This window comes from Typopeltis vanoorti, chromosome 16 (genome assembly GCF_054136105.1).
Source record: "Typopeltis vanoorti isolate ZY-2024b chromosome 16, IOZ_Tvanoo_1.0, whole genome shotgun sequence".
Taxonomy (NCBI): domain Eukaryota; kingdom Metazoa; phylum Arthropoda; class Arachnida; order Uropygi; family Thelyphonidae; genus Typopeltis; species Typopeltis vanoorti.
In genome coordinates this window covers 48,573,596-48,597,421 of record NC_143564.1, presented here as the reverse complement: position 1 = coordinate 48,597,421, position 23,826 = coordinate 48,573,596, and the positions used below count along the sequence as shown (strand labels likewise).

At 35.9% G+C, this 23,826-nt stretch overlaps 1 protein-coding gene across 3 annotated transcripts in view; it reads right to left on the bottom strand.

The window, feature by feature from the left end:
* Positions 1-23,826, bottom strand: part of Pgam5 (Phosphoglycerate mutase 5) — an 86,045-nt gene that overhangs the window by 13,631 nt on the left and 48,588 nt on the right. For 2 of the 3 annotated variants that reach the window (XM_090406203.1, XM_090406201.1), the window contains exon 4: positions 10,436-10,569. In XM_090406203.1, the coding sequence (XP_090262329.1) occupies positions 10,436-10,569 (134 nt within the window). The remainder of the gene's footprint in view (positions 1-10,435; positions 10,570-23,826) is intronic. The other variant, XM_090406202.1, reaches the window with a different exon arrangement.

Sequence of the window (23,826 nt, the reverse complement as noted above, 5' to 3'; positions counted from 1 at the left end):
CATCCTCTCCAACAGAAGATATATAATAAATAATACCGAAGTGCTTAATAGATTTAACACAGGAAGTGACCACAGAGTAGTAAGGGCAAAAGTATGGATCAATAAAAAATGGGAACAAAATAAGCTCATAAGAAAAAAAGTCCAATTTAGTGAATCTACACAACCTCTACCAGAATAAAAGCAGTTATAGAGAATCACTCAAAAATGAACTAAAAAAGTTAAACACCGCTACTACTATCAATGATGCTAATGAAATATTAACAAAATCTATCTTGAATTGTCCACTAGAAATAGGAGGTGTAAAAAGGCACCAAGGAGAGGAAAAACTAAGACAGGAAACCTTAGATCTGATGAAGAAAAGAAGAGATATGAAAAGAGATTTGAATGACACCAATAAAATAGAATATGCAGAAATTTGTAAAACTATACATAAAAGGATGAAACATGAAGTTAGATCATATAATACTAGGAAAATTAAAGAAATAATAGAAAAGAAACTTCATATTACTACAATAGTAATATGAAGGTCCTAAGACGAACATTATCAGTGGGAACAAAGGAAATAGCTGCTGTAAGAGGAAAAAATGGTGAACTTATAAAAAATAGAGATGCAATAATCAAAAGAATTCAGGAATTTTATACTGAACTCTAAGAAGAGAAAGACCGGGACATCCAAGAATCATCTATGGATAACTTGATTGAGGAAGAACATGGTGCCCCTGAGATCTTACAAGGTGAAGTGGAAAATGGCACTGTGGGAAATGAAGAATGGAAAGGCCCCAGGAGAAGATGGAATTGAATTATGGTAGACTTCTTAAAACTGGGAGGAAGCTCTGTCATCAAACAGCTGACTAAACTCTTTAATAAATGCCTAAAACAGAGAAAAATTGAAACAATTCGTTTCTAATATTAATTTTTAAAAAGGGCAATAAGGAAGAAATTAAAAACTACAGACCTATAAGCCTACTTCCCCACCATATATAAACTTTTCACAAAAATTATAAATAATAGAATAAAATCTAAACTAGAGGGAATGCAATCCTGTGAACAAGCTGATTTAGAAAGAATTACAATACTCTGGACCATATTCACACATTAAGACAGCTCATTGAAAAATCAATTGAATACAATAAACCTTTATGTCTGGCCTACATAGAATGAATCAAATGAAAAAGCATTTGATTCAGTTAAAACATCTGCAACACTAAAAGAACTTGAAACCCAGAAAACTGAGAAACCATATATTGAAACACAAAAACATTTACAATAATGAAACTTCTGTAATTAAATTACATAAAAACAATGAAAAGTTCCCAATACAAAAAGGCATCCAGCAAGGCGACACAATATGTCCCAAATTATTTACAGCTGCACTAGAGTAAGTCTTTAGAAGCCTTGATTGGGAAACAAAAGGAATAAACATAAATGGAGAAGGGTTGCATCATCTGATATTTGCAGATGATATTGTCCTGATAGCAGATAATCTTGAAGATCTGGAAGAAAGGCTAAATCAGCTAAATGAAGCCTCCAGAGAAATTGGATTAAAAATAAATAGAGAAAAAACAAAAATAATGATGAATAAATACATAAACCACAGAATTATCAAAGTTGAAAACCATGAAATAGAACTATTTACTTCATATGCATATTTCGGCCAATTGTTATCCTTTGAAGAGTGCCAAAGAAAAGAGATTGAACGAAGAATTCACCTTGAATGGATGGCTTATGGGAAAATGAGAGACAATTCAGAAGTGACATCTCTATGAGTCTAAAAAGGAAAGCTTTCGACCAGTGCATACTTCCTGTCCTAACATATGGAGGAGAAACATGGACTTTAACAGAAGCCCTAAACAAAGAGCTGAGAGCAACACAACATCACATGGAAAGAAGTATGCTAAAAATAACATTAAGAGATACTAAGACAAATATCTGGATAAAATCTCAAACAGGTGTCATGGATATTGTAAAATACATTAAGCAGGCTAAGTGGAGATGGGCTGGCCATATTGCCAGATGCAGTGACGGCAGATGGACTAGAAAAACAACAGAGTGGAGACCAATGGATGGAGCAAGATAAAGAGGAAGACCGAGAAGAAGGTGGAGAGATGAACTGGAACAAATTGCAAGAGTGAGATGGATGGGAGAGGCAGAAAACCGAGTGATCTGGAAAATCATGGGGAGGGGTGACCTTTGTCCAGCAGTGGACAGAACAAAGGGTGAAGAAGAAGAGAAGAATTAAGGAAGGAGTTTGTTACATTATTTGATGAGAATAATAATATCTTAAATTAAATTTACCTTGGTAGTTTTAACATTTAATACATGTAGGTGGTATCAAAATTAAATTAACTGTATAGTAATTTGCCTTTAAGATTAGGATAAACTGTTCAAAAAATATATGAAATTGAAAATATGGAAGACAGTACATAAACCCAAAAGTATAAACATACTGAATAAAAATAATGACATAAAAAATTAATCGGTGCACGGTGCTTAAGGGTCAAAGCTGTATAACTGAGAGGAGACCTCCACATAGCCTTTAAAGGAATGCAGAGAACTGACCAGGGCTTCTGACCTAATGTCCAATCCTCACCTTCTCGTGGTGCACCCTGTTCGGTATCTACTTTGATATTGAATGAACGAGGATGGGCTGGCAATTTGGGATTTAGCCAACCAAATTGTATTCTTATTGGTTAAACCAAAATAAAAAAATGATGGTACAACATGACAAAATTTCATGCCGGCTGGGGCGTCGCCCGGTTAAACAAGGCCCCCGTTGTTTTCGCCAGGGAACCAGGGCGAACAGCGAAAAGTCAGCTACTGGAACAAATCTGAAAACAAACCCCAACTCAACATCACCAGAGTTAAAGATCGGTACTATCAACATAAGAAGCCTGAATGGCAAAGAAATGGAGCTAGCTGAGGAATTAGATAAGTACCAGATCGACATAATAGGGGTGACTGAAACAAAAAAGACCAAAACTGGTGAGATCTTTCTGAGCAATAAATACAAAATGTTATATTCAGGCAATGACAATCAAGGAAAAGAAGGAGTAGCCATAGTATTCAACACAAAATACGAGGCTAATCTTCTTGAATGGCAGTCAGTCTCAAGTAGAGTAATGTGGGCAAATATCAGAATGGGGAACTGGACAATGAGACTTATTTGTGCCTATGGTCCCACAGAAGGTTCTACTAAGGTAGAAGTGGAGGAATTTTTTGAGGCTTTAGAAAAAGCAACTGACACAATGAAAAAGGAAAAGTTGGTCCTTGTTGGGGATCTAAATAGCAGGGTAGGAAATGATTGTGAGACATACAAAAATATTTTGGGAAAATTTGGAGAAAAGAGCAAAGCTAATAATAATGGCAAATATCTGTTGGATTTCTGCTCAGGACATGGACTGGTTATTACTAACACCATGTTCCAACATAAAAATGTGCACAAATTCACATGGAGAGAAGTGGCTAGGAATAAGAAAAGTCTCATTGACTATGTTATTGTTGATAGTGATGTTTTCTCCCTGGTGCAGGACACCAGAGTGTACAGAGGATTTGAAATTGGAAGTGATCACTATTTAGTCTTGAGCAGGATAAAATTGAATTTCATATTGAAAAGAATAACATGTAAGAAAGTTTTTAAAGCGAATAAAAGTTGAGCAGCTCTCAGATGTGAACTGTAGACTAAAACACAGAAGGATTATTGAAAAGAAAATGAAAGAGTTTGAGAACAGGAATCAAACCTTAGAGATTCGGTGGCAAACTCTGAAGAAAACATTGATTGATTCTGCCAGAGAGGCATGTGGTGAGGTTTTGTGCAAGGATAAAAAAATCAGAACTCCCTGGTGGACACAGGAAGTTAAAGAGGCAGTGAAGGAAAAGAAGAAAGCATATCAAAAGTTCCTGGCAAATAAGTCAGCTTTTACTCTTACAGAATACAGAGACAAATGTAAGAAAGCTAAACAGTGTGTAAAACTAGCTAAACAAAAGTCATGGGAGGACTTTGGCAAGAATATAGAAAATAAATATCAAGAAGGTGGCAAAATATTCTGGAGGTTGTTGAAGAAACTTAGGAATGAAGGAAAGAGTGCTGTAAAAGGAGTTAGAGATGATAAAGGTGACATGAAAACAGGAGAAAAAGATATTCTTGAAGTATGGAGTAATTACTTTGAAAAACTGCTAAATGAAACAAGCAGTGATGACAGCACAGTGATAAAAAACACTGACCAGGAATGCAGTCAGGAATACATATCCATACTTCAAGTAGTAAAAGCCATCAAAGGCTTGAAATGTGGAAAGGCAGCAGGAGTAGATGATATTCGACCAGAAATGCTGAAGTATGGTGGTATAAGAGTCTTACAGTGGCTGCACTGCATAGTTCAGAAAGCCTGGACAGAGGGACGAATTCCCGATGATTGGAGTAGAGCTCTCATAGTACCCATATATAAAAAGGGAAATAAAACTGAATGCGAGAATTACAGAGGTATTTCCCTACTGAGTGTTCCTGGCAAGATCTATGGCAAGATATACTTGAGAAACGGTTGAGAAGAATTGTGGAAGAAAAGCTTGGTGAAGAACAACCTGGATTCAGGCCAAATAGAGGCTGTCAGGATCAGATATTCACTTTACGACAAATAGTCGAAAAAGCATGGGAATATAACAAAGATCTGTATTTAAGTTTTGTCGATTTGGAAAAGGCATATGACAAGATGCCAAGAGAGAAGCTATTCAATACGCTGCAGTTATATGGTGTCAATTGGCCATTATATCAAGCAATACTTAGTCTTTATTTGAGTTGTAAGTCAGCAGTTAGAATTGAAGGAAGTACAGGAAGATGGTTTAATGTTAAATCTGGCGTGAGACAAGGATGTACATTATCCCCTCTGTTATTCATTATCTATATGGATCACATTATGAAGGAAAGTGGTATTAAACCTGATATCAAAATTGGAGATGTTAATGTCAGCTCTTTGCTTTATGCGGATGATGTAATACTTCTAAATAAATCCGCTACAAGTCTGCAAGATTCTCTGACTAAATTGAATAGCTGTTGTAATAGATATGGTATGAAGGTCAGCAATAAAAAGACTAAGACAATGAAAATAGGCAGAATCATTGAAAATGTCAACTGTGTTGTGAATGGAGAACCTGTGGAACAAGTAAAACATTTCAGCTACTTAGGCACGATTTTTACTGAAGATGGGAAATTAAATATAGAAATAGACAACAGAATCAGCAAAGCTGGTATGGTGGGAAGTCAATTGAATAAATTCATATGGAATAAGAGAGAAATTAGTCGGAACACTAAATTAGCTGTATATAAGACAGTGTTGAAACCAGTTTTAACTTATGGATCTGAGAGCTGGGTCAGAAGTAAAACACTTGACCAAAGACTAGAGACCGCAGATATGAGAGTCCTGAGAAAGATTAGAGGTGTGAACAGATGGCATCAATGGCAATATCATATTAAAAATGAGGATATTAGGAAAGAACTTGACATTGTCAGCATCCAGGAATGCATTAGCAGAGCTAATCTCAGGTGGTATGGTCACTTAAATAGAATGGGAGAGGAAAGATTAGCAAAACAAGTGTTCTCTGCCTGGTTGGCAGGAAAATGACACAGAGGAAGACCAAGATATAGGTGGATTGATACGGTACAAAGTGCCTTAGACGATAGAAATATAAGATCTGATAATGTTGGAGTCTTGACAAGTAACAGACTGATTTGGAGGAAAATTGTAGATAGGAAGTTAGTAATGATGTAATTTTTTTATGTAGTACTGTCATATCCTGTACACCCCTTGAGGGTACATGACAGGAATTTGATGATGATGATGAATTAAAACCAAAGTGTAGGAAGGATAGCTAAAATATAAAGGATATAACAGGTATAAAAAGGTAAAACCTAAAGACACAAGATGGAATAAAATCAAGATTTTAAAATGCATGAAAAACCTAAAATATATGTATGAAATTTAAAAGTAATAATAAAGAAGTGGATGAACAGTGTAAGAATGATGATGTTAATCCTTTCCTTGATGGTTACACGATGATCAGCATTCATTATTAGAAATTATGGAAACAATTACCATGTTATAGTAAAACTTCAGTTTAATATAAATCGAAGGAATCTCTTGACATTCACATTAAGGTCATCACCTAGAGTATACACATATACATACAATATACATTACAATCTACATGGTATACTCAAGTTACATTAATTTGGTCAACCATTAAAACTACTGGCCTGACCTCTGGTGGAAAAAACAAACAAAACCCTCCCACCATTACTTCATTAAAGCTAGAGTCCTGTTATTATTTTGTTGCAAATCATTAAGAAATATATTAAGCTAGGGAGCAACATTTTCTCACATAATTATTCATATAAGTACACATAAATCAGAACAAACCATTATGGATAGTGGCTAATAAGAGCTGAAATAATTATGTGAACTGAATGTGTACCATCTATAATCTTGGAATTTTTATGCCTCTATTATTGCTAAGATTAGGATGGTTGATTAAAAGTTTACAGGCTTCTTTAAGTGACACAATTCTTCTCCTACAGAACAAATTTCTGCTTGATATTACAGCTCTCTTTTTCCACATACTATATTCTGGTTACTTCATGTGGCAAAATAATTTTTACCTAAAAAAAGAAGGTATGGCCATGAAATCTCCACTATCTCCTCCAAATGCTAATTTTTATAAGAAAGTTTTGAGGTATGTGCTCCAGATTCCTTTACTTTAACATCTACAGTTTGGCTTAGATACATTGATGATGTTTTTGTTATCTGGCCACACAACCACCAAACCTTAAACACCTTCTTCAGCCACCTGAAAAACAGCATAAGCACATACATTTTACTATTGAAATTTAAAATCAGAACTTACTTCCTTTCCTGGACACACGTCTTCCCTCAGGCAGTCCATCCTTTACTGTCTACTGCAAGCCTACACATAGCAGCCAATACAATGCATGCTAACTCTTATCACCACCCTTCACAAAACTTGGAATCATTAACGCCCTCAAAAACAGAGCTATAACAATTTGCTCTAACGAACAAGCTCTTAAACAAGAATTACAATTTATGAAGAACTTTATGAATAAAGTTCTTCATTAAACTTCATCAAAAAATACATATAATATATATTACAGTAAAACCCTAGCTACCATTCATTAAAGGGTTAGCAGAAAAAATAAATAGAATTCTACACCATTATAATCTTAATGCTACTTTTAAACTACCTATAAAATTAAAAAACATATTCAACTCCTCTAAGGATCCTCTCCCCAAATGGCCCAACTGGAGGTATACCGTACCCATTACACCTGTAACTTACCTTATAATGGTGAAACTGGATGTACAATTCCTATCTATCTATCTCTCCCTTCCATCTGATACAGACGGATCTCCTCCTAATGAGGAGACATGGTGAAATAATGCAGCTGGCACGCCACTCCTCTGCATCCTTATTGGAGGAATTCATGACTGTAGTCCATGTGTGTGTTCATGAGGTCGGTTTGCCTGCTTGTGGGAAAAAAAAACCCAAGATAAACTCGGGAAAAAACCCTACTGTCCAACCCCAAGACCAGCTAATTTGGCTATGGCTGAGGAAGATCCTTGAGCTCCTCACGTCTCCGATGGGAATCGAACCTAGGACACTCCTTCCCCAGGCATATGGTTGCGAAGCGCACAGCCACTAGGCTAACTGTGAGGACATACAATTCCTATAAAAAAATAAAAAAACCAACAACCCACAAATGACACATTAAATTTAACAATTTTCATGAAGCAAGCCTCTCAGATGCTCTTAATACCCTACACCAAATTGAATGGAAAGGTCCCTTTCTTTACATCATGCAAAAGCCTGGCATGAGTGCAAATTTAAAGAAGCCTCTGAAACTTTGATCAACCATCCTAATCTTAACAATAATGGAGTAAAATAAACATAAAAATCCCAAGAATATGGATGGCACACCTTCAGCTCAATTAAGTTCTTCAAAATTTCAGCAAACCCTTATTTTAGGACTATAAGCAATTATTTCAGCTCTTATTGCCCACTATCCATAATGGTTGGTTCTAAGTTATATGTGAACTTATACGAATAATTATGTGAGAAAATGTTGCTCTCTAGCTTAATATATATCTCTTAATAATTTTTAACCAAATAACAATGGGACTCGAGCTTTGATTAGTAAGGTATTTTTTTCCCAGAGGTCACAAATTTTAACAGTTGACCAAATTAATGTAACTTTAGCTTACCATGTAGATTGTAATGCAGCTTGTTTCTTTGTATATATGTGCATACTCCAGATGATGACGTTAATGTCAAGTTTGAAACATCGAGTGATTATTTTAAGTTTATATTAAACTGAAGTTTTACTATAACACAGTAGTTGTTAAAATAATTTGTAATAATTTTACAGGGTGCAGGACCATTTTGGGTATGGCTTTCTTCAGAAATCCGTGTTGTTCAGGAATAACAAATAACTCTTGTAATACACACTGAAATACAACACAATACTAAGCAAAACACGTGGGTAACTCTCAATCCGATTTAGGTGGTGCGGCCTCTATGGACGTTTGTACGTGTTCTAGGATGTAAAGTGGAACCTCTGATAATTAATGTTTCCCAAATTTTGGGGAGCCTACCAAAGATCAGCTCACTCCTCTCTCAGTACCTGGAGTATATAAAGTACCCTATTCCTGCAAGCTGGCTTACTTCAGACAGGCAGGTAGATCAGCAACCATCTGTTTAGAACAGAAATCATGACATGGTCAATCTGGTCTTACAGACCATGTTTTGGATACAAACCACATGATCTCCTGGAGAAAAACCACCATGCTCCACCATAGTAAATAAAATGAACGACTGTTTTTAAAATCTGTGGCAGAACTCAGAAATCAACCAAATTTAAATTTATACGGTTGTATAAAACTTCCTAGGATGTAAAGTGGGACTTTACATCCTAGGCCACCTACAAACACCCAAAGAGGGCACACCACCTAGATAGGACTTTAGAGTCATCCAGGGGTTTCACTTAATATTGTGTTATATTTGAGTGTGTGTTACAAGAGTTATTTGTAATCCGTGAAGATGTCTCAGTGACTGAAACGAAATATTGGAAGCATTAAAATTATCTTTTAATCCTTTCCTAGTGTTGCAAATATTCCATTAAACCTCCAACATGATGATGACTTCTTCAGGAATGTAAGACCCCCTACATATTTTCAATTTCATATATTTTTCTTTGAATAATTTATCCCAAACTTCAAAGCAAGTTACTACACAGTTAATTTAATTTTGATGCATCCATACATCTAGAAGTCGAAACTATACCATAGTAAGTTTATGATATCATTATTCTCATCTAGTAATGTAACAAATATCCTATTTTATTAAGGTATTATTTCTGGGAAAATTCCCATGTAATTCCTCTAAAATAAACTATTATTTTAATGGCTAATATAGCCTACTTTCATTTAGGAGTGTTCTTCTTTTTTTTTTTTTGTAATGTCATTGACTCATTACTCAAATCTTAGGACATTACTGAAGTGTTATAAAAACTAATATGCGAAAAATAAAATAGGAGGAAAACTCAATAAACGTCCACCGACCCTACGTAATCGCTGAGAGTTGGAAGCTCCATAATATAAAAATTAGGTCACGACTCCGACCAATAGGAGACAATACAAGTACACCAAAGACAGAAACACCTAACCGACATGACATAGCATCCACTTCCCACACGAGTTCCGAAGACGACGCCTGTCGAAACGGTTCACACCCCATTATTCCGATCCCTGACTTTTTTACCTTAAATCCCTCTCTCTTCCCCCCCCCCCAAAAAACTTTATCTTCAGATCCTTCTCTCACCTCCCCCCTCCCAAACGCTCTCTACTCACCCTTAATAATAATAATATTATACATATAAAAAACCCAGGTTTTTTCAAATAATTCCCCCATATTACTTTACACTGCTTTCCTTTAACAGCTTAACAGCAGACGAAGGCACATCGCCAGGATAAGGATACAGAAAACAACATCCAAAAAAGTATGTCTAAATTTTCCTCCTATTTTATTCTTCACATATTAGTTTTATAACACTTCAGTAATGCCCTAAGATTTGAGTAAAGAGCCAATGACATTGTAAAAACAGGGGCACTCCTAAACGAAAGTAAGCTATATTAGCCATTAAAATAATATTTTTTTATTAATATAATTTAAATCAACTTTAGCAAAAACTATTCATAAATACAAGGAGTTCCATAACCAAAAAAAAGCTTGCTTATGCATTCTCATATTTAATCCAAAAGAACTATATGAACCAAAGATTCAGAACAAGACTAAATAACTAAATCATAACAATAATTCATGATTATTCAGAATTTTTTTTTCACACTTGAAGACTAAAAACAAATGAACATTTTACCTGCAAACAAAATATCGGATAACATTTGCATGACATATTAATATTTCATAACTATCAGTCTGCTGAGAAGAATTAGCTCTATGAAAATACTTTCGAAATGCTGCTTCTATTCTCGCTCCATCTTCATAAAACTGCTATAAAAAATGTAATGAAACAGCAAGCATTTTGAAAAATTATTTATAAATAGCATAAGTATCAAGTTTTTTTTTGTATTTTATTATTATTCTGCAAATTTTGTTAAGACAATATTTTTGAAATACTAGCATGCAAATCAAATCTTGTTGAATGGGGAGCTGAATTTGAAGAAGGAAATGATTATCACAGACAATTATTAAAAAATTGCATTTGTAATAGCATTCTTTTGCAGTGATATTCAATATTACACCAAGTAATTCTTATGACATCTTACAAGGATGTTATAAGATATCCATTTTTGCTAGTTATCAGAAAATAATTTTGCATACTGAATAACACTTATTTCAATAAGAATAAATTCAATTCAATTTAACCTTTATAAAATTAAAAATCATCTATTCCAAATTATTTTCAAAAACATTATATTGCTGGTCTGGTCTGGTTCACCAAGTGATTAGCATACCTTCATTCCAACCACCAAGCTTGAATCCTGTTGATATGTGTTAATGTTACCACCTACTCATTAGAGGGTTGAAAAATGTTTGATCTCTAGAACAGAATTTCCAGATTATGTAAAAAATGTAATAAAAATTAAATATCACACAACACACACACATACATGTATGTATGTATGTGTATATAATAGAAAAAAATCTTCAGCCCACTCACAGTACTATGGATTTACATTTCATGGATGGGTCATGTTAAAAAAAAATAATGTTTTTCAATATACTATTTAGCTGGACACTTTAAGTGTCCAAATAAAAAATTAAAAGCACTTCATCACAGTATTCAGAAATGTGCAATGATGAAATTTCATATCACTCAATTAAGAGAAAAATTAAGACCATAATACTGGCATGCAAATCAAATCTTGTCGAATGGGGAACTGAATCTGAATAAGGAAATAATTATCACAGACAATTATTAAAAAATTGATTCGTAATAGTTTTCTTTTGTAGTGATATTCAATATCACGTCAATTACTACTATTTTTTATTATCAATCCTCACATAAACTATTATGTGTGGATCGATATACAGTCCTTCCTCGACTTACGTCCGTGATCCAATAATGGAAGAAATAACATTTTCGACTATAAGCGAGCATAAAGTAAAAATATTTTTATGTAGCAACAATGCAGTGGCAACAGCGCATTCAGCGGCAACCTCCCTTGGCAGTCGGCACATGGCTTCAACAGTTCCTCTGTTGATTTTGTGTTTACAAAATAGGTTATTTGTGTATTTATTGGTAAATATTTTGTGATATTTTGTGCAACATGTCCCCTACATGCCCAATTAAGAAACCCACTGAAAAATCACAGAAAAAGAGGCGAGCAATTGATCTTCAAACGAAGTTTAAAGTTCAACGATAGTGATGACCAACAACAACATCCTATCGGTGATTGGAAAAGCTACTTCCATCATGAATAGAGGACCTGAACCAAAAAGCGCATACATCTTAGCACTATGACCATAACTGCTAAGGCACTAGGTCTCTTCAATATGTTGAAGGAGAAAGCAGGACCTGATTATGACTACGAATTCAATGCTTCTTCCACTTGGTTCATGAGATTCAAGCAGCGTTTTGCACTGCATAATGTGAAAATGTATAGTGAATCTGCAAGTTCCGATGAGAAGGCTGCTAAGGAATTTGTGGAGAAATTGGATAAAATTATTATGGAGGAAAATAATTTGCCACAACAAATATTTAATATGGACGAGACCTTGTTTTGGAAAAAAATGCCTGAGCAGACAATTCATCCACAAAAAGCTAACATCTATGCCTGGTCTCAAAGCTCTTAAAGACGGTGTTACGATTGTGTTAGGGTGTAATGTGGCTGGATATAAACTGAAACCATTTGTGATATGGCACAGTGAGAATCCATGAGCTTTCAAAAACATTAGGAAGCATACTCTTCCGGTTCATTAGCAGAGATATAAGAAGCTGTGGATGACTCAAAAGTTGATTCAGATGCCTTAATCAACTATAATGTGAGTGATATGGAAAGCTGTTGTGTGAAAGAAAATGTAGAATTTAAAATTTTATTAATTCTAGATAATGCTCCAGGTCATCTGTCTTATATCGGTGATCTTCACCAAGTTCAAGGTCATATTTCTCCCTCCAAACACTACATCATTGATCCAACCGATGGATCAGGGAGTTCTTGTAGTGTTTGAGGCTTATTATCTACAGAAAACTTTTCACAAGCCATTTCTGCTACTGAAGGAAATGACCAGACTCTCATGCAATTCTGGAAAGCATTCAATATTTACTAATTATATGAAGAGCCAAAGGCTTCAATTCGGCGACATGAACTTATTTAAGTTAAGGGATATTACATCCCATATTGTTTCTTAGCCGAATAAGAAACTCAAAGAGTTTCATGCTGAATATAGAAACTATATATAAAGTTCGGCAATTCCAAGTGTAAGCAAATACCTGGATAGTGCAGCATCTGACCCATTTGGTAGTGCAGCACTGACGCAACTCATAGTAAGGGTGGAGCAAGCTCCGATCACTATTCTTGGTATTTACCCATAATGTGAACTTGGCTCCTAGGAGCTGTATTACTGTTCTACATTATGAGAGAAGGTCACTACCCAGATCGGTTTCAACCTTTATTGAGGTCTCATCAATGAGTAGGTAGACCTAGTTAATACCAAGTTTGTAGCGAACAGACCTCACATACCCTACTATGAGAATTGCCAAGAAGGAGTCCTAATAAATTACTAATTATATGAAGAGCCAAAGGCTTCAATTCGGCAACATGAACTTATTTAAGTTAATGGATATTACATCCCATATTGTTTCTTAGCTGAATAAGAAACTCAAAGAGTTGCGTTTCATGCCGAATATATTCGGCATGAAATATTTAGCCGAATATGAAACTCTTTGAGTTTCTTATTTGGCTAAGGAACAATATGGGATGTAATATCCTTTAACTTAAATAAGTTCATGTCGCCGAATAGAAGCCTTTGGCTCTTCATATAATTAGTAATTTATTAGGACTCCTTCTTGGCAATTCTCATAGTAGGGTATGTGAGTTCTGTTTGCTACAAACTTGGTATTAACTAGGTCTACCTACTCACTGATGAGACCTCAATAAAGGTTGAAACCGGTCTGGGTAGTGACTTCTCTCATAATGTAGAACAGTAATACAGCTCCTAGGAGCTAAGTTCACATTATGGGTAAATACCAAGAATAGTGATCGGAGCTTGCTCCACCCTTACTATGAGTTGCCTCAGTGCTGCACTACCAAATGTGTCAGATGCTGCACTATTCAGGTATTTGCTTACGCTTGGAATCGCTGAACTTTATATATAGTTTCTATATTCGGCATGAAACTCTTTGAGTTTCTTATTCAGCTAAGAAACAATATGGGATGTAATATCCCTTAACTTAAATTCAATATTTATCATGCTATTAAAAATATTGCTGTAGTTTGGGACGAAATGACCTCTCAATGTATGAGTGGCATATGGAAAAAGACATTAAAAAGGTTTATGCACGATTTTGAAAGTTTTGTAAAAATGAAGAACTCTGTAAATTGAGTGAAGAAATAGTAGGCCTAGTAAACAATATGAATCTCGAAGTGAATGATGACGACATAGTTCAACTCATAGAAAGTGCTCCTGAAGAGTTGACCAATGAAGAATCGGTCGAACTGGAGGAACAACGTGTTGCAGAAGAGAAAGAACGAGAAACGGAAGAGGGAAAAGAGAAACAATAAGAGATAGTTTAACAATTCACAGTGAAGGGCCTTGCAGAAATGTTTTCTGCAGTTAGCGATGTTCTCAAAATGGTTGAAGACGTGGACCTCAATGTTGAACACTACTTATTAGTAGAAAGGAAAGTACATGATGCGTCTGCTTACTATAAACAAATTTATGATGAAAACAAAGAAGAAGAATAAGCAAAGCACTTTTATTTTTGGTGAAAATGTCTGAAGGTAACACCAGACGAGCCGCAGCCTGGTCCTTCACATAGGGAAGATAATGAAGACATGATTGTGGAGGAAGATTTGGGTGATTATTCTCCTGTTTTATAGTGGCAGTAACACACAGTACAGTTTTATAATAAGGTTTAAAAATTAAAATGAGAGTATACTTATTACTGTTAAGTCCCTAACCCCTATAACTGTGTTGATTTAATGTATCGACTTATGTCCTACCGGATGGAACGGATCCCCCCAACGTAAGTCGAGGGATGACTTTATATGAAAAAACGTTATATATATATATATATATATTTTGACAATTCATTTTAACTCGGTTGGAATATTATAAAATAAGTTTAATGACTATTACCGAGAGAAAAGATGGCAAGATATATTTAACAATATACTACTAGTTTACTAGTTTCGTTACAAGAACATCATCAGGTATCATACTCAAAGAAGTATATAAAAAACTACAGAGACTTAACATTGTACTAACAGAACAAGTGAAAAACAGTAGCATGTTTGAAAAAATGCAAGTATGAGTTCCATACAAACGAATACTACGCGCTGTCGCGAGTGCGCCAGTACTGAACAGAAGCAACGTGTGCGTCCGAGAGATTGTAACTTAGGCTGTTATTGATAACAATATCAATATATTATCTTATCAATAACAGCCTAAGTTACAATCTCTCGGACGCACACGTTGCTTCTGTTCAGTACTGGCGCACTCGCGACAGCGCGTAGTATTCGTTTGTATGGAACTCATACTTGCATTTTTTCAAACATGCTACTGTTTTTCACTTGTTCTGTTAGTACAATGTTAAGTCTCTGTAGTTTTTTATATACTTCTTTGAGTATGATACCTGATGATGTTCTTGTAACGAAACTAGTAAACTAGTAGTATATTGTTAAATATATCTTGCCATCTTTTCTCTCGGTAATAGTCATTAAACTTATTTTATTATATATATATATATACGTGTATATATGTACGTATATATATATATATAAGGTTGTGAAAAACTTACAGCATATCAATGACGTGATCAGAACCGAACCTACAGCTGTTTTTAACATATTTACTTCAGGCATAATTCTGTCAGAGATGTGGGTGGTGGATCAAGGGTTGCAGCTATATAGATAGGAAGAGACCTCCACATATCTATCGTATAAGGCAGAACTTCTCAACTTTTTATTGACAAAGGCTGCATGAAGACATTAAAGTTTGTTAATGGGACTTTTTAAAAATATAACCTGAGTTATAATATATTTATACATAGTAGAATGAAGGTTTTAGTAGAAACACAGTGGGACAAAGATAAAATCTTTGCCCCACTGTGTAAGGTGAAATCTGAACAACACTAAACATATTTATGTCATACTGTTATCATTTACTCTCCTCAATAATTCCTAAAATTCATATTCAGATTCTCTTTATGTCCAACCAAATTTTTTTCTACTATCACTACTATTAATTATTGTCTTGCTTTTATTCTTCATATGCAAAGTTTCAATCATCTGAAAAACAAACCTTATACAATTTCTAATTCACCAAGCTTCTAATAATGATATTTCTGTAATATGCCATTCAAGGCATTTGTTATCCCCTTCTCCTAATTATCTTTTAATCCATAAGATGTAATAATTTTATATTCAGAAAATCCCATATTTAACTCAATGCCTATAACAAACTAATTTCTGAATAAACATTCCTTTCAAATTATTGTTACTAATTTCCTTTACATTTCTTATTAGTTTTTATGCAATCTGTTCTGCATCATTAATAAATTAAGTTTTTGAAAAAATACAATTTTACAAGGAATCCTTAAAGTCAGGGTTATCATAATCTACTAAGCAACTAAGGCAACCCAGGAGCAGCAAGTATGAGGGTGGCAAAAAAACAACTGTATCTCAACCATAAAAACACTGCTTTATGTTTTTAATTTTACATATTTTAATGAATGTAGAAACTATTTCAATGGATTTGTTTCTGCAACATTTATAGTGATGATCAGTTCAGATAGATAAGGCAGAACTTGGCAAATTTTTATAACCTAACCTAATGTTTGTAATTCCAATATTTGTAAAGGCAGAGCAACAATCAACAGACTAAGAATGATGGAAGGTCTGTGAAATATGAAGTGTTTTAGAATTATTTCTTCTAGGAGGCTTAGTGTTATTATGATTCATATTGTGTCTCCATGATGGGTGAAAAGAAATGCTGCTATTGTTATATTATCTAGGTCACCACAAGGAGGTGACAGTTAGACTTTTATTATTCCACCAGATCATAGAGGTCAAATTAAAATATTATTATTATAATGGGCAACTCCAGGGAGTCATTAGACTCATCGAGGGAGGCCCCAAATCATATTCATCACAACTATTCGACATTCATACAGTATCTATCATACCTAGCCTTAAACTCATTCACTGTCAGAGCATCCACCACAGACTCTGGGAGCACATTCCACTCATTCACCACTCTAAAAGTAAAGAAACTAGCTCTAACACCTTTACTAACCACACTTTTGCCCAGTTTCCATGGATGTTCCCTAGTCCTCCCACAACTAGCCCTGTTCTCAAAAATATCTTCTGAATTAATTTTATAGAAACCCTTCAGTAATTGAATGTCTCAATCATATCTCCCTTCCTCTGCCTATCAACCAATTTTTGCAACCCACAAATCCTCAACCTGTTCTCATGGTTCAATGTGCCCCCTCAACTTCAAGGAGTTGAAGTTGAGGGGGCACATTGCAAAAGTGGCCAAATCAGCTCATCAAATCACTTGGTTGCTGAAGAATTTGGACAAGCAGAGACAAGCAGGTTATTGTTCCTCTGTATCAAGCCTTGATAAGACCCCATCTCGACTACTGTGCCCAGATTTGGTCACCTAGGTTTCTTCTTGATGGGGAGGAGGTGGAGAGGATCCAGAGGCGAGTGACCAAGATGATAGCAGGTCTGTGGAAGGTTCATTCCACAGACCTGCTATCATCTTAGTCACGCATCAATTTCCTGGAGTACAGTTCCACCAATGTAGTAAACTGCTGCTAATCTTTTCACCCCAAAATGTATAACCTTACATTTTGCCACATTAAATTGACATCCATTCACCTTAGCCCAGACCTCCAATCTATCCAAATCATCTTGCAAAATTTTGACGTCATCTGAATTCACTATTGCCCTACCCAACTTTGCATCATCCGCAAACATATGAACTGTTCCTCTCAGATCCTTTCCTATATCATTAATGAACAAATTAAACAGCAGTGGTCCAAGAACAGAACCCTACAGCACATCACTAATCACAGGCCGTCTTTTGGACTCTACTCCTGAATAAACCACTCTCTGATATCTCTCCGTCAATCACCCTTCTATCCATCTCACCAACCCTATATCCATCCCCATATGCTGCAATTTACTGATTAGAATTCCATGTGGTATCCTGTCAAAGGCCTTGGCAAGGTCCAGTAGTATCACTGTAAACCCATTACCCCTATCCAGTTCAGCCGTCACTGTGTTATAAAACGTGAGCAAGTTACTGAGGCATGACCTACCCTTCACAAAACCATGCTGTCCCCGATACAGTATCCCATTTTCTTCTATCCAATCTTGTATTTTCCTCTTGACCATTTTCTCCAAGACCTTGATAATGATTCCTGTTATGCTGATTGGTCGGTAATTTTCAACAGCAGCCTTGGAACCACCTTTATGCAGCGGAACTATTTTCCCCTCTTTCCACCCCCTTGGGACTGACCCAGACCTGAGGCTCAAATTGAACAAAATGGTCAAGGGCACTGACAATTCTTTAGCCGCTTCACGTACGACACGAGCTGGTATACCATCCAATCCCACAGATGTATTGACATTGAGGTTCTGTAATAGACTAGTTACCTCTACTTCATTCATCACAATTCCAATATAAGTTGTTGGTTCTTCCATTCCTGCAATGTCACCACCTGGATGATATACACTTGCAAAGTGCTCGCTCAGTAATTCCACTATATTGACTGATTCGGTTACCTCCCTACCCTCAGCATTTTTTAAGATCATTCTACCATGAACATTTTTCCTTTTACTTGCAACATATTGAAAAAACTGTTTGGGATTCTCTTTAGCCTGCATGGCCAATTTTCTTTCATAATCCACTTTTGCTTTTCTTACCACCTTGTTACCATCCTGGCCTGAGCTTTATACTGTTCCTGCACCTGCTGGTCACCTTTCTCCTTAAATTCCCTCCACAACTGTTTCTTTTTTTGCAGCTCAAGCTTAATAGTGTTATTCATCCATTTAACCCCTACTTGATTTATTATTCAGACTCTTGGTATACAGTCAACCATTGCCTCTTGCAAACACTTCTTAACCACCTCCCATGCACTATCAACATCCAGCCCTTGCAGCTTTACATGCCATGTCACTGAGCCAAGCACACACCTAAGCTTATCATACTTACCAGCCTGGTAATTCCACATGTACCCTGTCTTAATTGTAAATTCAACTCCTTTAGCCACCTCCCAAGTCATGACCTTATGGTCACTCTCACAAATTGGTGGCAACATGGTCATGTTCGTTACAGCCACATTCTCAGTTGCAATTACTAGGTCAAGCACTCTCTGCCCCCTGGTATTTTCCACTACATGCTGCCGCAGATAGTTATCCCTTAATAACCGCATAAAATCCAATTCCTTCCTCCCATGTGCCCTCTCCTCTTTCCAGTCAATGTTACCATAATTGAAATCACCCATAATAATTACCCTCCTTCCACTCATTTCTTCTATTTGCCTATGCATACTATCCCCACCATCTATTCCATCACCTGGTCTATAGCAGCATCCAATTGTATATTTTGTTCTGCTAGATTCTATCTCACACCAAACAGCCTCAAATGTGCTCTTTTCTCTATCCTGCAGTTCAACTTCTATACTCCTCGGCTGCAACTCATCAGCTATCATCAATAACACTCCTCCCTCCTTTTTATTCACCCTGTCACTCCTGAACACGCTATGCTCGTCGCATTCAATCCCACTAGCTTTATCATCTTCTGTCAGCCATGTTTCACTAATACCAACAACCTGTGTCCTGGAAGTGCCATCCAAGGCCAAAAACTCTTCCTTCTTGTTCCTAATACTCCTGGCATTAGTGTACATGAAATGCAGAAGCCCATTTGTCCCAATCCTACTTTGATGCCTTATACTAACTATCCCATTCTGATTTGTTGTCCTTCGTACTCGCTCGGGCATAATATACTCATTCATACACTCAACTGCCTCCCTAAAGTCTGCATATCTACTCCCCCCCCCTTAATAAATCTAGTTTCCCTGAGTCTGTACATCCACTTCCACATCATTCATCAACACTTTTTCAAGCCTCCATACACCAACTCCATTCAAATGTAACCCATCTATCTTATATAAGTCCTTTCACCCATCGAACTCATTCCACACATCCACAAATTCCACACCACTCTCCATGCATAACCCACGCATAAAGTCATTGGCAATTATGGCCCTCCTTCTAAACGCTTCACTGTCATACCGCGGTAAAACACTCACCATCCTAACTCTCTCACTCTTCTCTTTTGCCACTTCAAGTAATTCTCCCACATCCTCTATCATTTCCATTTTGTCCTCTTTCAAATCATTTGTTCCTGCCACGATTATCATCTCTTTCACCCTCTGTTTTTGCACTCGAATAGATTCGCTGACGTCCTTTATGTTCGCACCCGGCTGGTACGACTTCATCAAACTCTCAACTATCACACCTCTTAATAGCGAATCCCCATACAGCACTTGCTCCTTCATTTTATTGACATTTACAAACATTCTATTATTTGTCGTCACAGACTTACGCCGGTTATTAGTCGGTACGTTCAGCACACATTTTTCCATACGCTCCACTTGCCTTTTCGCTCTGTGTATCGCTCTCCGTTCAAATGTGCAATTTCACTACTCCCATTTATCTCACCATTTTCATTATCAATCAAATCATCCATTTGTTCTGTATTTCTACCTTCATTTACACTTTCAACGACGTCCTCACACCTATCTGGCACTAACACAGAATTCTCTATCATACTGCCATTTTCCACATTCTGACTATCGTTAACAATATCACTCTCACCACCCGAAACACGCTTGAGATCCTCATTCTCCTTACACTTTCTGCACAGATTAACTCTATCACCCTCTAACCAGACTCCCACCGCTCTTCGCAAAGCATACATCTCACAGATAGCACATTGCTTAAATTCATTTACATCAAAACTCTTAAACAAACATGCCGACCTGGCCGCCATTTTTTTCTTTATCGGTGCCATATGTATGCTATCTTATCTTAAAAATAATACTTAAGATATCAGAAAACACACAAAAATTGCACAGACACACCAAGAAACAAAAAGCAAACAATGCTACTTAAAATTCTAGTAAAATTGCCAATGTTAACACAAAATACTACTAATCTTTTCAGGAGCTCTCGACAAGCCGACGATCAAATCAGTGCGACACCAAGCGGGACAAACATGTTATCTATGAATATTATAAATATATGAATTTGACTTCTATGATCTGGTGTAATGATACCATGGGATAATAAAAAAAAATATTCATATTTTAAAAATAATCTTCTTCGGCACTACAGCCCCATGTAGGGCCTTGGCCTCCCATTTTTGGGTTTCATAACTCACTACGAGGTGGGGTCGTTACCCACATGCTCAACCATGTGTAATTGTCTGTGAACATTGTGTTCTTAAGACCAGTTTGCCTACTTTGCAGGAGGGAAAAACCCCAGATAAACTGGAAAGAAAAAAATCAAATACCGTTTTCAATGTTCGCTTATACTCGAGAATGAATTTACCGATTTTGACGATTTCTTCACCAATAGATAGAGGATGTTCCAAAGATGGCTTATGTGCATTTTCACTGATGTACACCTCCAGATTATGGAGCAGTGATTAATCTGACCACAGCAAGCATTTTTTAGATATTGTTAAATTCTATTGTTAGAGTTCTTTCATTATTACCTGTGGCCAAATATTGCGATATTCTATTGTTAGAGTTCTTTTGTTACCTGTGATCAGATTGTTAAATTCTATTGTTAGATATTGTGATATTAAGTTCTTTTGTTATTACCATGTTTTTTTTTCTCAATCTGCCACGACGAAGAGCAAGTTCCATAAGTTGTTCGACTTCTGAGGCAAGCCGTATGAGACTAAATAGACAAGAGTGAAATTAGTGAAGTTTCTTGGAATAATAAAGAAAGGTCTGCTTTCTTTTACCATCTATAAATAAGTGCGTTTTTGATGTTTGCTTATAACTTGAGAACGTATTTGATAATGGGACAGTGATTAATTTTTTTTTAATCCCCTCTACTGCTCACCCGCATGTGTTCAACTAAATGTACTCGCTGAACCGTAGAAAATAGGTGCATACTATGTGTGACAAAAATGTAGATATCGATGCGATCTACAAAAAGTTCCGCAACAGCATATGTTTAGGTGATTTACAATCTGCAAAAAGTGTGTTAAGGTGCGACACACTATTGAAGCAAATGAAGCAGCGAAGGCACATTAGTAGGCTCACCCTGCTCAGTTGAGAAACCTTCTGACTCACACCAGTTCATGTGAGAGCTGATGTGAGTCAGATAATTATATTAATTATCAATGTTCGTCAGTATTTAATAGTAGAAATTTAACATAAAAGATGCCATTCAAAATATTTATGAATCTTGGTAAGAGGCGACTCAAAGCAACATGAGAGTCGTATGGCATAATATCTTGCCGCATTGTTCAAAGGACATTGTTGCCTTTGCAACACAGAAAGAGGAAATCTCAACAGAAATTGTGCAGATGGGCAAAGATCTTGGTTTTACAAGTTTAGATTGTAACAATATGAATGAATGTATTGATTCTCATTCAAATGATCTGGATGATGAAACCCTTTTGGAGTTGGAACAACAACGAGCCTATGAAGCAGAAGAAGACGAAGATGACCCCACTGATGTCATGGTTGAAGAATTTTCCTTCGCTGACCTTTCAACTTTTGTGAGAAAAATCAATGAAGCTTCCGACTTTCTCATAAATGCCGACCCGAATTTGGAAAGAAGCATCAAAGTGAGACAAAGTCTCAATAATGCCATCAAATGCTACAGAGATCTAGTACTTGAAGAAATAAAGAAGACAAGAATGGTTCAACGAACACTAAAAGACTACTTTAGTAAAAAGTAAATTACTGTATGCTAAAATTGAAGCAATATTTGTTTTGTTATCTACAACTTTTATATCAGTTTAAAAGGATTTTGTTATTTAATTAATAAAAATAACAATTTTTTTTCATTTTCATTTAGGATAATATTTAATAATATTAGGATAATATTTTTTTCATTTAGGATAATAAAAAATTGTCATTTTTATTATCCTAAATTTTTGTAATAAACAAATTAAATTGAAAACCTTCAGAAATAGACCTCGAACAACGCGGTTTTGCATAGTGCAGACGCTTCTTGGAACCAATTAACCGCGCTATACAAGATATTCCTGTATAGCACCTTAAAAGAACTACCATTTCATTCTTTGGCATTACATCCTAATGAGTGAAAATCTGAAGGCAAAAATGCGACTTTTAGTGACAAATGATGATAAAATAAATTCTGAACAATTCATTTTTGTAAAATGGATAAATCTATACAGCAGTAATTTTCATTTGTAGTTACTGTTTATTTCTCCTTTAAAAATTTACCACTTTAGTGGAAAAGACCTTGGTTCAATTCTCGTCATGAAGAGAGGAATCTTTATATGGACTTTTTATTGAAGGTGAGTTAGCTGATCTGATATGGAGGTAGCAGGATTTCTATCTCCCAGAAAGTCGCGTTTTTCATCCTGCATACAGGAAAATCAGCCACGAGAACACAATCAATTTACAGACAAAAAATACTGTTGGTGGGACACTGATGGTAGTAGTATCATTGTGCTGTAAATGGAGTATTAAGTCAATGGGAAGACAGTGAGATGTATGTAGTGGAGTAGAGTAGGGTGTCCTCTTGTGATAAGTCCTTGGAGTTGTAGTAAAGATAATAATAATAATAATGTAAACTCTCTCTCTCTCATGTGCTGTTGCTTGGCTACAAAATATCAATGTAGATTCTGATTTCTAAAGTAAAAGTAGGCTTACCATACGTCCCAGTTTGAAGGTATGGTCCTGGCCAGTTTGTTATTTCGTCCCGGTTATTTGGTAAAAATTTAAAAGTGCAGAATATACACGCAGTACAAAAAGTGCAGCCTCAGAAAATGGCAATTAGGCAACACGAATACCCCACT